General features: G+C 45.8%; 1 protein-coding gene across 10 annotated transcripts in view; it reads right to left on the reverse strand.

The window, feature by feature from the left end:
* Nucleotides 1-16,286, reverse strand: part of RUNX2 (RUNX family transcription factor 2) — a gene marked incomplete at its 5' end in the record, with an annotated part of 229,073 nt that overhangs the window by 137,636 nt on the left and 75,151 nt on the right. For 9 of the 10 annotated variants that reach the window (XM_083495180.1, XM_083495182.1, XM_083495177.1 and 6 more), the window contains 2 exons: nt 1,223-1,379; nt 15,238-15,542. In XM_083495180.1, the coding sequence (XP_083351306.1) occupies nt 1,223-1,379; nt 15,238-15,542 (462 nt within the window). Of the gene's footprint in view, nt 1-1,222; nt 1,380-15,237; nt 15,559-16,286 lie in introns of those variants that run through there. The other variant, XM_083495178.1, reaches the window with a different exon arrangement.

Raw genomic sequence — 16,286 nt, forward strand, 5'->3', positions numbered from 1 at the left:
TGGCTCTTTATTAGGCATGAAAGCATGGCCAGCAGGAGGTTCCCTGGGAACTGTAGTTTATCTGTGCTTCTGGGCCTTTCGCAAAGGAGCTCAAAGTCACAGCAAATTGTATTTCCCAAGTCTCTTTATGCTAGGAACCTTTTGCTGGCAAGGCTTTGGGGCAGGCCTCCCCATCACTGCTGCTGGAAGACATATTGTAGAGAAAGAAGAAAGGGTGGGAATGGTCCAGGCTTATTTACAGGTGAAATTAAAATTCAAGTGGATTTTGGTTTGGATTGCTAAAGCCTTGTTGTTTTTGAACTAGGGGGCTTCATTTACAAACATCCAACCTAATCCTGACACTAGGCCACATCATATTAAAATGCTTCCTGCAAGAGCCCGGGCAGCTGCTTCACAATAAAGACTAGAATCTCAGAATCCTTTGATGCTTCCTTGAGAGAGAACTCAGGTAAATATGCTGAGGACTTGGCTGCACAGCTAAGATGAAACATATTCTTTTTCTCAATACCATTAAAGTGAACTTCATTTGCCTCTATTCCACAACAGAAATTCCTTCATGCTTCTGTAAAGGTAAAGGTAAAGGGACCCCTGACCATTAGGTCCAGTCGTGGCCGACTCTGGGGTTGTGGCGCTCATCTCGCTTTACTGGCCAAGGGAGCCGGCGTACAGCTTCCGGTTCATGTGGCCACTAAGCTGCTTCTGGGGAACCAGAGCAGCGCACGGAAACACCATTTACCTTCCCGTCGAAGTGCTGCCTATTTATCTACTTGCACTTTGATGTGCTTTCGAACTGCTAGGTTGGCAGGAGCTCGGACCGAGCAATGGGAGCTCACCCCGTCGCAGGGATTCGAACCGCCGACCTTCGGATCAGCAAGTCCTAGGCTCTGTGGTTTAACCCACAGCGCCACCCGTGTCCCTTCATGCTTCTGTACTACCACCCATTTGTTGGTACCAACAAAATTAGAACTATTTTGAAATATTTCTTTCCAAAATTCAGATATCATAAAAACAAGTAGTTTGGGTGGGGCATGTGTGCTTTGTACCCTAGAATGGCAACGTAGTCTGAATAAATACAGAATTTTGCAAACCAGCATTTATCTTACAAATGAAAGGCTGGGCATGATTTGTTTATAAAATAATCAGTATTTTTGTGTGGAAACATTTTCAAATTGGGGCTTTATATTTGTTGATAGAATAAATGCATAATAATAAAATGATGTACCTCTTCCGCTTCTGCCAACGAATCTCAGGTCATTAAAGCGTGCCACTTGATTCTTCATTACGGCAGACGCATTCCTCAGCTCTGCAGAATAATTTTCATCATTCCCAGCCATGACTGTGACCACTGTGCCATCAGGGACTTCTCCTAAAGCCACCACCTATGGCGATAAAGACACAATAGAGTTATGTGGCTTCAATCTCAAACCCACCTATGAATTTTGAGATGAATTGGGACATGCAAATCGTGCAAAGAGTAATCACAAATACCAGCGTTATCTCTCACTGGGGTGTGTGAGGCCCCCTTCCTTGTGCTGAGGGTCAATGTCTATAGTGGGAAGCAAGCTCTATACATGTAGACTCCCTTCAACATGTGGAATCTGGCATCCACATCAAGGTGGAGGAAGCCCACATGCGTCCTGCACTCCCAATTACAGATCCCTCCAATGCATGGATGGTCAGAAACAGGGCCAACAGAGTTGCCTTGGCAGCAGCAGGACCAACCTGGAAAAGTTCTAGAACAGATAATTAACCAGTCCATCCATGTGCATGGGGGACGGGGACGGGGACTGATCACTAAGAACCAGCATGTCATGCCAGATCGACCTGTTTGCCTTCCTTTGACAGAGTTATTAGCCTTCAGGGAAATGCTCTAGACATTTTAACTTCAGGAAGGCTTTCAGCAAGGTCCACAATGGTAGTCTTGATGACAAGCTGGTAAAATATGGACCATTCATAAGTGCATTCTTAGCTGGTTGGCAAACTATTCCAGGTATGTTAGCCACCGGTTCACATCAACCAGGAGAGAAGTAACAGGTGAGGTGCCACAGACCTGTCCCAGACCTGGTAATGGTAAGCATCTTTATAAATAATTTGGATGATGGAATGGAGGGGATGCTAATCAAATTTTCAGATGACACCATGCGCAGGATAGCAAATATATCGGAAAAAAGAAGAAACAGGACAAAAAAGGATTTTGACATGATTTTGAACTGGGCCAGAGCAAAATGAATTTCAACAGATATAAATGAAAAGCTCTGTATTTAGGCAGGAAGATTCAGATCCAAAAATAGAATGGGCGACTCCTGGCTCAAAAGCAGTGCATGTGAAAAAGATCTGGGGCTTTTAGTAGACCACAAGCTACACATGAGTCCGCAGCGCAATGCAGCAGCAAAAAAGGTGCAATGCACTTCTAAGCTGCATCAACAGAGACCGAGTGAGGATGCCACTTCATTCTCCTTTGGTCAGACTTCAACAAGAAGACTGTGTCCAGTTTAAGAAAGGACACTGACAGACTGGAATGTGCCCAAAGTAAGGCAAGCAAGGTGGCAAGGGCCCTAGAAAATAAGTCCTATGGCTCCCAGTACGTTTCCGAGCACAATTCAAAGTGTTGGTGCTGACCTTTAAAGCCCTAAACGGCCTCGGTCCAGTATACCTGAAGGAGCGTCTCCACCCCCATCATTCTGCCCGGACGCTGAGGTCCAGCGCCGAGGGCCTTCTGGCGGTTCCCTCATTGCGAGAAGCAAAGCTACAGGGAACCAGGCAGAGGGCCTTCTCGGTAGTGGCGCCCGCCCTGTGGAACACCCTTCCAGCAGATGTCAAGGCGATAAACAACTACCTGACATTCAGGAGACATCTTAAGGCAGCCCTGTTCAGGGAAGTTTTTAACGTGTGATATTTTATTGTATTTTTGGTTTTTATGGAAGCCGCCCAGAGTGGCTGGGGAGGCCCAGCCAGATGGGCGGGGTATAAATAATAAATTATTATTATTATTATTATTATTAAAGGTTTAAGAAGTTTGGTATCTTCAGTCTGGAGAAAAGATTATTAAGAGGCAATTGAAATAGCCATATTCAAATATCTGAAATGCTAGCACTTAGACAATGAGCCACTTTTAATTTCCAGTGTTCATGAGACAAGGACTTCAAGAGACAAGGACCAGTTAATGGGTTCAAATGACGTGGTGGGGATTGTTGTAGCTTTAAGAAATATGATTTATTCACTCATTTACACTTGAGTTTACGTGGAGTCCAAATCTTGCAACACGGTCATCTCATGAGGGGCTTTCCCCCCACAGCAGTGCTGCACTCAAGGCCAAGGCATCTCTCCTAACCCTGCTGTTCCTATAAATTAAGCCTCTTTTATTCATTTGCCTTCTAATGGTCAGTTCTTTTGGCGCTCTTCACATGCTAGGCGCTGATGCTCAGAAGGAGGTCCACACATTCCAATACACATGGATCTTGATTACATTCTCAGGAGTCTGGCACACAGTCTGTACACATAAACACTAATTAAACAACTCAATCCCGTTACATAATCCCCTTCTAATATGCATTGAGATTGTCTTACAACATATCCCAGTTATAACATACAAGTTCTAATTAAATCCTAATATTTACTGTAATATTTAATATTTACTATTTGGCTGAGTGTCAGGCCTAATGAGCACAGCAGCTCATCCCCAGCAGGTCTGACCCCATGAATCAGTTGCTGAGACTGAAAGTCCCCACCTCCCCACAACTGTCTAAGTCCCCTCCTCTGCAGGGCCTTTTCCAAGCAATCAGAAACTATGTCTGTGTGCAGCCTACCTCTCCTCCACCCACTTCAGCCCTCTTCTAGTTCTGGGAGACAAGAGGGGAGGGGAGCTGGCTGCAGCAGGAGGGGGGGACACCTGTGACTCTTCATCTGGCCTGATTCATCTCTGCCTCTTGGCCTCCCTCCTCCAACCCACCTGCTTCAGCTTCAGCCTCTGATTCTGGACTTTTCTCTGCCACAGACTCTCCCAGCTCACTAAACCCGTTACTTCTTCAGCTTCCAACACCTCCTCCCAGCCTTCTCCCTCTTCCACCTCTGACCACTCATCAACATCCCACCACCCCGGCTCTGAGCCTTCTTCCTTTGGTGGGTCCCAAGCTGGCTCCTCCCACCGCTCCTCTTCATCCAACAAGTCCATGACAATACTCTTATCACATGATTAAATAATTCTGATCTCCAATGAATACTTTTTAACACTCTAGAAATATGCAGATTCCCCCATCCCTAGTAGCTGATTAAAAGCAGACTACAATATCATTGCAAAGTGCACTGAGAAGCAAAAACCCAGATGGCTCCAGTAGTGAATATTAACCTATAAATGTATCTGGAGGTGAATTTGTTTTCAATTCTGCTTTGAGTTCACTTTATTCGTGCCCGTGTCTGTGTTTTAGCCACACCACACACCTCTGAGAATCCATGATTCCAAGGCAAAACTCGCATTGGCATAAATGGATTCAATATTAAATATCCTAGAATCAACTCAGTTGAGGCAAAAAATAATTAACATGAAAGAAATCCACATTCGGCATAGAGGGAATCAGTGCGCCTGTATCAACCAATATGTCAAATCAGTCATTAGTCTGAATGTTTATTTGCCAGAATAGAAACTGAAGACACAATCCGCTTACAGTTTCTCTTTACACTGGAGTTTGTATGCAGGAAAGTTCCAGAAGGATTGTGCCCATTATTGAAATAAGAAATAATCACAGTCAGGCAGCCTGAATCTAAGTGGTGAATGAAGTTGCAAGGGTGCAATCAAGGTCCAGTGTTTCTAAAGCCAAAGCAGCCTGCAGGGCCCCTGTGCTAAAGGTGTCACCTTGCAAACCACCATGGCCTGGGACAGTAGCAATGGCCAAACAAGCGTGCTAGGGCACAGCTACAAAGTTGCAGTCGTGCGACCTGGAGCTAAGCCATGGCTTGGCTTGGTGCTACATGGAGGGTTTGTCTCCCCCATTCAAACCACAAGCAGGAAGCAAAGAACAACCCCTGGTTACATCGTCGTTTGTTTGGAGCCTAGCTTTGCACGTAGTGCTTAGGCAAGCCGTGCCTTATCTCCCAGTACCAGAACAGCAACAGGAGCAAACTGACTGCATTTATTTAATTATTAAATTTATATATTTCCTTCCTCCCAAAGGAGTCCAGGACAGCAATTTCCTCACTGTGGCCCAGTGTGCTTGTTGAGTTATCATCAGCATTTAACTCTTATAGTCTGTTTCAGAACTTCAGAGGAGAATGCTCCAAATGGCAGCATCTATGAACGAGGAGGAGGAGCCTGCTGACTGGGAGGAGACGCATAGGTCTGCTGCATTACAAAAAAGATTTGGGAGGGGAAATCCTAAGGAGGGACTCCCCCCCCAACAGGCTAATGGGATCTGAGCCTGCTCAGTGGGCAGGGAATGCCAATTGATTCTTGGGGGGAGGGCTGAAAAATGGGGTAGATGGAATGGCACATCCTGGGAAAGGGTCTGGCTGAATGAGAGTCTTCCATACCACAACGTTCTGCCGCAGGTCTCGATTGTGCACATTCGAATGTTTATGTAATTGTTCAGATTATTTTATGTAATTAAAATTATTTCCAGATTATATTAATTGTTGTCTTGCTTTTATGTAATAAATTGAAGAAGTTTTTGTAACATATATTATGGAACTTATTTCTGTTTTTTTTCTTGTTCTTTTATCATTTTATATTGTTACAGGAAATTTGAGAGATGCATCCAGTGCTGGCATGAACAGAAGGAAGCCTTAAGCGAGGAAATTCACCATCTCCTACGCCCTAGAACATGTTCTGGAAGGGGCTGCCCTCCCCTTAAAGGAGCAGCTGCACAGCTTGGGGAACTTTGGGATCCATTTCTGTCACCGGAGCCATAAGGAGACTCAGTGGCACAGACTGCTTTGCATCAGCTTTGGCTGGTGGCCCAGCTGCAACCCCATCTCAACACTGAGAGTCCAGCTTCTTTTCTGTTCTCCGGTAACCTGTAGGTTAGATTACTGCAATGCATTATACATGGGGCTGCGTCTGAAGACAATTTGGAAACTACAGCGAGTGCAGAATTCAGCAGCCTGGTTATTGACTGGGACCAGAGGGTCTGTGCATGCTATACAGATTCTGGCCTCACTGCACTGGCTACTAATCAGTTTCCAGGCTCAATTCAAAGTCCTGGTTTGGTCCTATAAAGCTTTATGTGTGCATGTATTATGTGTGTGTCTTACACACACACACACACACACACGAAAAGGCAAGCCAAGAATGCATAATGAAAATCACGCCAAAGCATGTGTTCAAAGGCAAGCACTTCCTAAACTTGAAGTGTGTTTGAAAGGAGGAGCCTGCAGTTAGTCAGTGGCAAGGGAGAGGCATTGGACATATGTCCACAGGTACTTTTCTTCTGATATTTCTGGACTCAGTTCTTGTACTGAAAACAAATTCCTTGGCTGAGTCAAATTAAGCCATTATGAAAACAACCAAAAAGAGATTGCCTGGAACAAGAAAGTCATAAAAAGGACCTTGATTGTGTGAAGATTTGTTGAAGGAAGGAAGAGGAGTGATTCTTGCATGGAAGGAACAGAATTGTCTGTTCTCTGGTTGTAGTTTGCTAGCAATGAAAGTAAATGCCATGGATAATTTCTAAACAACATAAAAAGAGCCTACTGGATCAAACTAAGCATTATTGGCCAGCATTCTGTTCTCACAGTGGCCATCCGGGTGTCTACAGGAACCCACAAGTGGGGCATGAACTCTCCTACTTGCTAAACCCAGCATATCACTGCAGATACCAAAGGAAGGGCACAGCCATCCTGATTAGTACAGCAGCCATGGCTAGCCTTAACCTCCATGGCAAGTCCTGGGGCTTTAATCTACATGGAAGATCACACACAGGGCTGTCTTAACCATAGGCACTAGGGGTGCAGGGAACCCGGGCGCTGGGTTCTCAGCGGCGCCAGGCCGAGAGTCCGGGGCCCGAGAGTTGGAGTCTGGGGAAGAGCCCGCCCATCAGTCGGAGTGCAGCGGCGGGTTTGGGGGAGAGTGAGCCAGTGAGGCACTCAGGCAGCCAGCCGGCTCTGCCCTCCTGCGCACCTGGGATTGGCGTAGGGCCGAGGAGAGGCCCACCCAGCGCATGCTGCTTACGCTACGAGGCGCCCGGCTTCGCTCAGTCACCGACACCTCGCTTGGGACCAATGTTCTATAAATGTTGAAATGTGCACATATGTGTATTAATCTACTTGAATTGTTGTGTAGCTTGTGCTTTTGTCAGTTAGAGCTACCCATTTACCTGCACATTTGGTTCACTTTCTACTTGTGGCACATTTGAATCTGGACTGAGCTGTCCCCGTCCCCCCCACTGTTCCCCACAAGACAAGGCCACTGGACAGCTAGACTTTGTCCTTAGCTCAGACACCAGCATGCCTCCACTGATATCTCTGAACTCTTGGAGTGTGGTGCTTTCTTCAGTGATGATTGTAATGCACTGCCTACCTCAAACATGATTTGGTCTTATAAAACAGGGTAGAATGAACCAGGATGAAAAACTGGATTTACTATTACTGTTAACTATATTTGTATGGTCGCCCAATGAAGTATATGTTCTGAGTGACTCACAATACAGTAGAACCTCAGTTTTCAAGCGTCACAAGAGCTGAACGTTTCGGAACCTGAACGCCCAAAACCCGGAAATAATTGCTTCCATTTTCGAATGCGCCTAGAATGCACCATTGAAATCCATATTTTCTAATTATCTAATTTCCAAAGATGCCATGTCATAAGTAGTTGTGTTTTTTCCATGCAAATGGCTCAGGAGAAAGTCTATGACAAAATGAACAAGCTTCTTAAAACTTTCAAATTATTGTTTAATAAAAGCTATTTTGGTTATAATATACAGTATGATGACTGGATGAAATTATGGAATGAAAGGTTAAAATTTACGGCATGTACTGCGTTGAAAGAAAATGTAATGAAAATGGTTTACAGATGGTATATAACGCCAGTTAAACTGGCTAAAATGTACAAAATATGCAGCAAGTGTTGGAAATGTAAAGAAAAAGAAGGTACTTTCTATCATATGTGGTGGGAGTGTAAAAGGGTGAAAGGCTTCTGAGAAATGATATACAGTGGTGCCCCGCAAGACGAATGCCTCGCAAGACGGAAAACCCGCTAGACGAAAGGGTTTTCCATTTTGGAGCTGCTTCGCAAGACGATTTTCCCTATGGGCTTGCTTTGCAAGACAAAAACGTCTTGCGAGTGTTCCGATTTTTTTCCGCTTCCCCTCCCCTTTTTCTAAGCCGCTAAGCCGCTAATAGCCTTTTAGCTGCTAATTCGCTAAGCCTTTAATAGCCGCTAAGCCTTTAATAGCCGCTAAACCGCTAATAGCGCTAATCCGCTAAGCCGCTAATAGGGTTGCTTCACAAGACGAAAAAACCGCTAGACGAAGAGACTCGCGGAACGGATTAATTTTGTCTTGCGAGGCACCACTGTACAATGAATTGAAAAAGATGTTGAAATAGACGTTTGTTAAAAAACCAGAGGCCTTCCTATTAGGAATGGTAGGAAATGAAATTAATAAGAGAGACTGTAAACTGTTTCAATACGCAGTGACTGCTGCAAGGATACTTCTGGCCCAAAGATGGAAGCAGGAAGAAATTCCAACAGTGGAAGAATGGAGAAGGAAATTGACTGAATATGCAGAATTGGATAAAATGACTGGGAAGATTCGATATCAGAAAGACCAAAAGTTTATCGAGGACTGGGGGAGATTTACAGAATATCTGAAAAACATATGTGATGTACAGACAACGCTTGTTGGTTTTGAAGAGACTCTGTGAGATAGTAAGAAATAGTGCAAAAAAGAGAGTAAGAGGAAAAGGAGTTCTAAAAGGCAATATTATGTTTCGAATTACGAAAGATTGACAGAGAAACTGAGGGAAGTCAAAAATTGAACAATGAGTGTTAAAATATTTGTTGACTGTATAAAATTGTTTGGAAAATGAATAAAAATTATTTTTAAAAAAATTAAAAAAAGCTAACTGAAAGTAGGGTGTCATGTCACTGGGAAGCAATACCATATAAATAAAAAATATCATAAAAAGATTATTTGGACTAGAACAAGAATAAATCCTTCAAAAACTCTTTTAAGGCTATTACTATTTGTAATACTGGAATACATTTCTATAAAAATAGCATCCATAATCAAATTTAATTACCCTAAAATCTTCTGTATTAAAAATAACTTCTTGCCTAGCTATGGCCGAAAGTACATTTAATATTTTTCTTTAAAGTGTAGCACCTCCCTGTAGCTTTAAAAAGAGCAACATGCCTACACTATGCTTTGTTCGATTTAGAAATGCATGTGTGCCTACAATTTGTACACCAAATTTCAGCTTGAAGCTACTTAAACCAGCTGAGTTATAAACTCTGAAAACTGGGGGTTAGGTGGAAATGCTGACCTTTAACTTCTGCAGTGCTACTGAATAGCTATACCCACCTAAATGTATTTTTTTGCTGCTGTTGCTATCTTAAAAACATTTTGCTAGTATTACTGTTTTCAGAGTCGGCAAAAAGATTAGACACAATTTTCTAATAATTCTGACTACAAATCCTTCAACCACTTACTTTCATATAGTCCCACTGACTTGGTAGACCTCTCTCTCACACATACACACACACTCCCTCTCTCTCCTATTTGTGAATGCTCAGTTAGTGACCATACAAGATACAATAAAACATTACCAGTGGGTTAAATGGGTCCAGTCCCACCATACAGAATGAGTCATGCCATGGGAATCTGATGGAAAGAGGTGGCCTCAGCTTATAATGGACTTCATCTACTTCACCTGAGCTGTGATGAGATACGGCTCCAAATTTCAGCAGCAAGTTTAAGCCCTTTCAAAGCAAATGCTATATATAAACACTTTGATCTGGTCAATGTAATTCTTAGGTCAATGTGTATTTTTATTAGGCATTCTAAATATATAAGATTACTTTTAAATTAGTGACAAATTTGAAATACTCAGATGACGCAGATGCTACAGCAGAACTGTATGCAATTTCAGTTTCTACAATTAAAACCAAAATACTTTACAAAAATGAATGTACGTCATTCTGTACATTGTGTATCTTTCTATGCAATTTTCAACAGGTGTTTTTTCCTCAGAAGATAAATTAGGAATGATATGCAATGAGCTTATATACTAAACACATTTGTAAATATATATTGGAGGTTTCAGCACAATCTTCCTACAAATCACTTGAGAGGCTTTTATCAGTGGCATCTAGGAAAAGCATTTACCAGGTTCTCTCTCCCTGCCTGACCTCTCACACACACCCCCCCAGCACCAGATTTAGGGCAGTATGGGAGGTTCTTCTCCCCAGGGAGCCAAGCCGGGGGGGTGGGGAGGCAAAATTATACACACACACACACACACACACACACACACACACTGGGGGGGGACGGGACGCAGCAAGACACATACCCCTAAACAGCTAACGAGAGAAGAAACTAAAAGAAAATTTGAAAATTGTTTCTTCTCTAGTATGGAGAATCGTCAGTTCCATTGCTACCCCTGATGGCAGCCTCATTTTCTGTCCCGGTGTTTCCTGAGTCTCAGACAGAAGTGAGCGTTTAATGTGTGAAGTAGGAGTTGGAAGTAGGAGGGAGGGTGTTAGTGCACACAACCTCATGCCAGTGTGGAACTTACTCTGAGCTGTGAACTGTGTAATACGAGGTAATGCATGTTCTTTGTACTTTTGTACAAACATTTTTTTTAGAAAAACGCACTGTGTATATATATAAGCTGCGCCCACAAATAAGCCGCTCCCTTAAAATTTGGCAGGCACTCACACCCATTCTGTTTTACCGTATGTCTGTTCCAGCAGCGATATTGTAAAAGCCATTTTTTGTAAGGTCACGAATTTAAGCCGCACTTCACGGTCGGAATTTGGGGGGAAAGTGTGGCTTATATTCGGGCCAATACAGTATATATTTAAAAACCTATATTTATACAGGTGCCTACTCAAGGCACCAACAGGAACTATTGTGAAAATAAGAAGTATTAAGGTGGGGCACCAAATTTTGTTCTTGTTTAGGGCACCCTATTACCAAAGTCCACCTCAACCAACACCATGTGCCCTCATTTACCTCTAGTGCCACACCATGCTATAAACAAAGTACACTGCTCTGTCACATTATACAAGTGAAAGCTCTATCTGCATGCTATACAAAGATCAGGAAAATGTTCAGGGCACAGGTCAGTATATTTGACACCTCAGCCCTGGTTGTTTATACCAGCCTTCCACCCACATGGTGCCCTCCAGGCCTTTTGGTCTACAGCTCCCATCATCCCTGATCATTGGCTATGCTGGCAGGAGGTGATGGGAACTGCAGCCCAAAATATCTGGAGGGCATCTGGATGTTGCAACAGGAAGGTATCTATTGCATATATATAAGGCACAAACCACAGTAGCATCTTTATGCAGTCAGCACTGAATTGAGTCACCCAAGTTAACTGGTGCAAGTATGAATACCTGACCATGGGCAGACATGTGATTTATGGGTTTTTAAAACAACAACAAAAACCTGTCCTATTTGTCTAACGGATATATTCTTCACACATATTGCCTGTGCGCATGCATTTCAAGATTTCTTTTGGAGGCTACCTTCAAAACACTTCAGAACTAAGCAGACAAGCATATATTAATTGCAATGGAATATAATGCTTGCCTCTGTGCATTACAAACCCAACATCAGGGTAATTTAACACTGATCAAAAGTACAATAAAAACTTCACCCTTTCCTATCAGCGCTCTCTGCGAATGAAAAGTATTAAGAAGAACTGACACGGTTCTTGAGAATGTTGGCAGATGTACAAGAGAAAAAAGGACTCCCTGAGAGAAAGTCTACTTTTCCAAGGCTCTATCGCAACTTGCTATCTGCAAGCTGCATCATGTAGAGCCAAGACAGAGAACAATAATAATCACATCTGAGGCACAGATCTCTCGCAGTTTATGAAGAAAGATTGCAGATTGCAGATTGCATAGTAGGCTGCTGGCGAGTTCAAATAACTGGATTCTGCTACCCTCCAAAAAGGGGTGGGGAAGCAACCTTCAATAACTTTTTCAATCACCTTGTAACAAGTGTCCAGTAAAAACAGGTTACCTGGAGGAATCCAAAATTCCATGGACTGTTTGTTTGTCCATTGAATTTTGAACAAAGTATAGAACTTTACTAAACACTAAAGCTATTCAACAACAGTAGAATGCATGGCATATTATTACAGCCATCATCAAAACTGAAACTACTGGATTTCCAAGAAACCTACAGCTGAAAAAGTCATTGTTTGTTAGAGGAGGGGAATCCAGCAGACTGAATTTACCTTGTCAAATTTCTCCACAGCTTTAATAATGTCTTGTTTTCCATTTACAAACACAGCACCATTTCCTGCACTTTGTGAAATGTACAGTCCATTCTCTGGAGAATCATTATTTATTTATTTATTTATTTATTTATTTATACCCCGCCCACTCTGGGCGGCTCCCAACAGAACATTAAAAATGTGATAAAACATCAAACATTAAAAACTTCCCTAAACAGGGCTGCTTTCAGATGTCTTCTAAAAGTCAGATAGTCATTTATTTCCTTGACATCTGATGGGAGGGCGTTCTACAGGGCAGGTGCCACTACCGAGAAGGCCCTCTGCCTGGTTCCCTGTAACCTCACTTCTTGCAGTGAGGGAACCACCAGAAGGCCCTCGGCGCTGGACCTCAGTGTCCAGGCTGAACGATGGGAGTGGAGACGCTCCTTCAGGTACACAGGACCGAGGCCGTTTAGGGCTTTAAAGGTCAGCACCAACACTTTGAATTGAGCTCGGAAACATTCTGGGAGCCAAAGCAGATCTCTCAGGACCGGTGTTATATGGTCCCAGCGGCCGCCCCCAGTCACCAGCCTAGCTGCTGCATTCTGGATTTATGCATCCTTCTGTCTGTGCACGATTTTCAACTGAGGGTTAAGTGTATGGCTATTGACAAACGCTAAGGGAAAGGGCTTGGTCCTGAGGAAATGGTTGGATTGATTCAATTTACATTCCCTGTACATATACCTGATCCCTATGTGCCACTTTTAGATTTTTTAAGTTATCCACTGCTGGGACAATAAATGCCTTGGGATGTCCCACTGTGGAAAAAATGAGTAAAATTTTTGCAAATATAACTGAGTACTGTAAAGTATGCACAAGAAATCAAAGTGGAAGGGGAAAACACTCTACCTTTCCTAAAGTGAGAAGGGTGTGAGCATGTTAGCAGAAAATTAAAAACATTCCTGATTTAGATCTGGGTGGTACTTAACTGATGTGTGAACCGTCTCATAATACAGCCTCTGTTTCTCCTGGCAAATCCAGCATCTTCTGGGCAAACACTTCCTAATTCATCCAGCAGGAGTCCAGCACCATCTCCCACAGGAAAAAGGAAGTGCCCGGCTCCCCCATTTCCCCATCTCTAGACGCTAACCCATAGCCCATCCTTTCTGTCACTCTTTCAAGGCCCTTTTATCCTTGTTTCTCAGTGAATCAAGATACCGTATTTTTCGCTCTATAAGACGCACCCAACCAAAAGACACACCTAGTTTTTAGAGGAGGAAAACAAGAAACAAGAAAGAAATGCAAAACCTCTTCAGCGAAGAGGGAGCGCTTCTCCCTCTTCGCTCAGGAGGCTTTGCGGGGCTATCCCTGAATCCAGGAGAGCAAGAGGGATCGGTGCGCACTGATCCCTCCTGCTCTTCTGGCTTCAGCGATAGCTGCGCAGTCTGCATTCACTCCATAAGACGCACACACATTTCCCCTTACTTTTTAGGAGGGGAAAAGTGCGTCTTATAGAGCAAAAAATATGGTAATTCCCTATATGAAGTATGCACGTTTTGACAATTTCCAAACAGAACTTTAAATCTTATACTTTGGACTGATATACTCAACTGCAAAAAGAAACTTCCCACAACTGCAAAAAGAAACTTCCCACAAGAAGTTCTGTTAAATTCTTTTTTTTTTAATCTAGTGCATCAAAAGTAACAGCATAACGCAAACACCCAATTTCTATCGGTGTATATATATATATATCAGTTGAAATAGCTTTAGAAGCTGTAAGTAAGGGAAAGATGTCTAGTACTGGAAGTTTGAAACATATTAAAGGAAACATGGGGGGGGGGCTAAACCACCACTTTCTTTCATTCTGAAAAGGGTAGCTCAAATGTCCCCCCAAAAGACCCTGCCTGATGTTTTTGAGGGTATAATTGACCCTGATCATCAATTAGATGCAACCAACGTTTGTGGTTAAGCTGGTTATTAGCTGAGAGATTTGGAAGATAACTTTGTATGGCTAGGGATATTTTACTAAAGTGGGGAGTTGCTGTATTGTCTCTTACAGTCTGAGATGCTTTGTCATCTGTGGGGTTTAAGGTGTCGCGCAATAAGGAGAGTCTATGTTATTGGGGAATGCTCTTGCAAGTAGCAGTGGACTGCTATGGCTAAGAGTGAAGTGACCAGAGGGGGTTGATTGTTCATGGAGAACTGACAAAAATATCAACAGGGATTCTAAATATGGTGAAAAAGTGAGTGCCCACTGACTTCAGTCAGGTTTATTCATAAACAAATAAGTTTGGGACAGAGCCATTATTGTTAGAGTTATCCAACACCCCTATAAAATCCCCTTGAGGGTTAACCATAGGGAATAGAGGGCTCCTTTTTGTGGGATAGGTATGGATCTATACTAAGTAGCCACATCCATATGGATATATGGGAGTTGTGAGTCGGCTGCTCCAGGTTTGTGGAGAGGCAAAGCGTGTGTGGCTTGTAGTTCAGGGAAGCTGCTTGTGGTAAAGGTCGCGGAGCAGCGAAAGAGGCAGGGAAGTTGAGGGACGGGAAGGCTGCCGCCGGCGAGGAGCTGGGACAGGGGACCAGAAGAGAGCCAGGGCGGGGAGCGGGGCGCGCCCGGGCGGAGGGGCCGAGACCCCGGCAGGGCCGACCTCCGCGCGCCCCGTCGAGGTTTCGCTTTCTACCCCGCGGGGCCAGGAGGGCTTCCCCGGGCGCTCACGGGGGCCACGCGGCTGCTCTCGGTCCGAAGGGAGCAGCTCCGCCAGGTGAAAGCAGCACCTGAGGAGGAGCGCGGCCGGGCCGGGCAGCGGGGCCGGGGGCCGGGGCGGGCGAGGGCGTCTCGCCGGCTGCTCTTACCTTGAACGCCACCGGGAGCGTCTTGTTGCAGCGCCAGTGCGAGGGCAGCACGGAGCACAGGAAGTTGGGGCTGTCGGTGCGCACCAGCTCGGCCGGGTGGTCGGCGATGATCTCCACCATGGTGCGGTTGTCGTGCGGGCGCAGCCGGGGCACCGCCGCCGCCGCCTCCTGGTGCTGCTGCGGGTGCTGCTGCTGCGGGTGCTGCTGCTGGGCGGCCGCCGCCACCACCACGGGGCTCACGTCGCTCATCTTGCCGGGCTGCAGGCTGCTGGAAGGCGGGCTGAACCTCCGGCTGGTGCTGGGATCTACGGGAATACGCATCACAACAGCCACAAGTTAGCGCGTTTGGCAGGGGGCTCGGGGAGGGGGCGCTGGTCCGTCGAGGCGGCGTCGGAGCGGGACTGGGACGGAGCAGCGCGGGAGGAGAGCCGGCCGGGGCCAGCGAGGCGGGAGGGGACGGGGGAAGCCGGGCGGTGGCGAGGGCGGAGAAGGGCTGCTGTGCTGCCGCCGGGGAGACCCTGGCGCGGCGGCGGCGGGGCGGGGCAGGGGGTCCCCGGGCTGCGCTCCGAGCGCCGAGGCTCCCGGCAGTGGCGGCGGCGAGTCTCTCGCTTCCTCGCGGCGCTCCAAGTCTCTCTGCTCGCTCGGCCACCTCTGGCGCCCGCCTCTTCGGCGATTGCTACACGTTCGTGTCCGTCCCCGTCCCCCCCCCCGCGCCCGCCGCTGCCGCTTTATTTCTTCCTTGGCGGGGTGGGGGCGGGCAGGGGGGTGTGATCGGGGTCTCTCGGCGAGGAGGGGAAGGAGCTGTCGGCCGGCGAGTGGATCGCCCAGCGCGCCCGGGGCGGGGGGGGGCAGCTCGGCGGGACAGGCTCGCTCCCCTCCCGGGAGGTCTTCCCCCGCCGGCCCCCCTCCGGCCGGATCAGACTCAAGATGCCAGAGCTGCTCGCGTTTCCCGGTTACTGCTGCTTGTTTTGTCGCTTCTGCCGCGGGGGAGGCGGGGGGGGGGGCGTCCTCGCTCGGCCCGCGGAAGCCGCGCGCTCTCCGGGTGCGGA

Source organism: Podarcis liolepis, assembly GCF_965112155.1.
Source record: "Podarcis liolepis genome assembly, chromosome: 3".
Classification (NCBI taxonomy): Eukaryota; Metazoa; Chordata; class Lepidosauria; order Squamata; family Lacertidae; genus Podarcis; species Podarcis liolepis.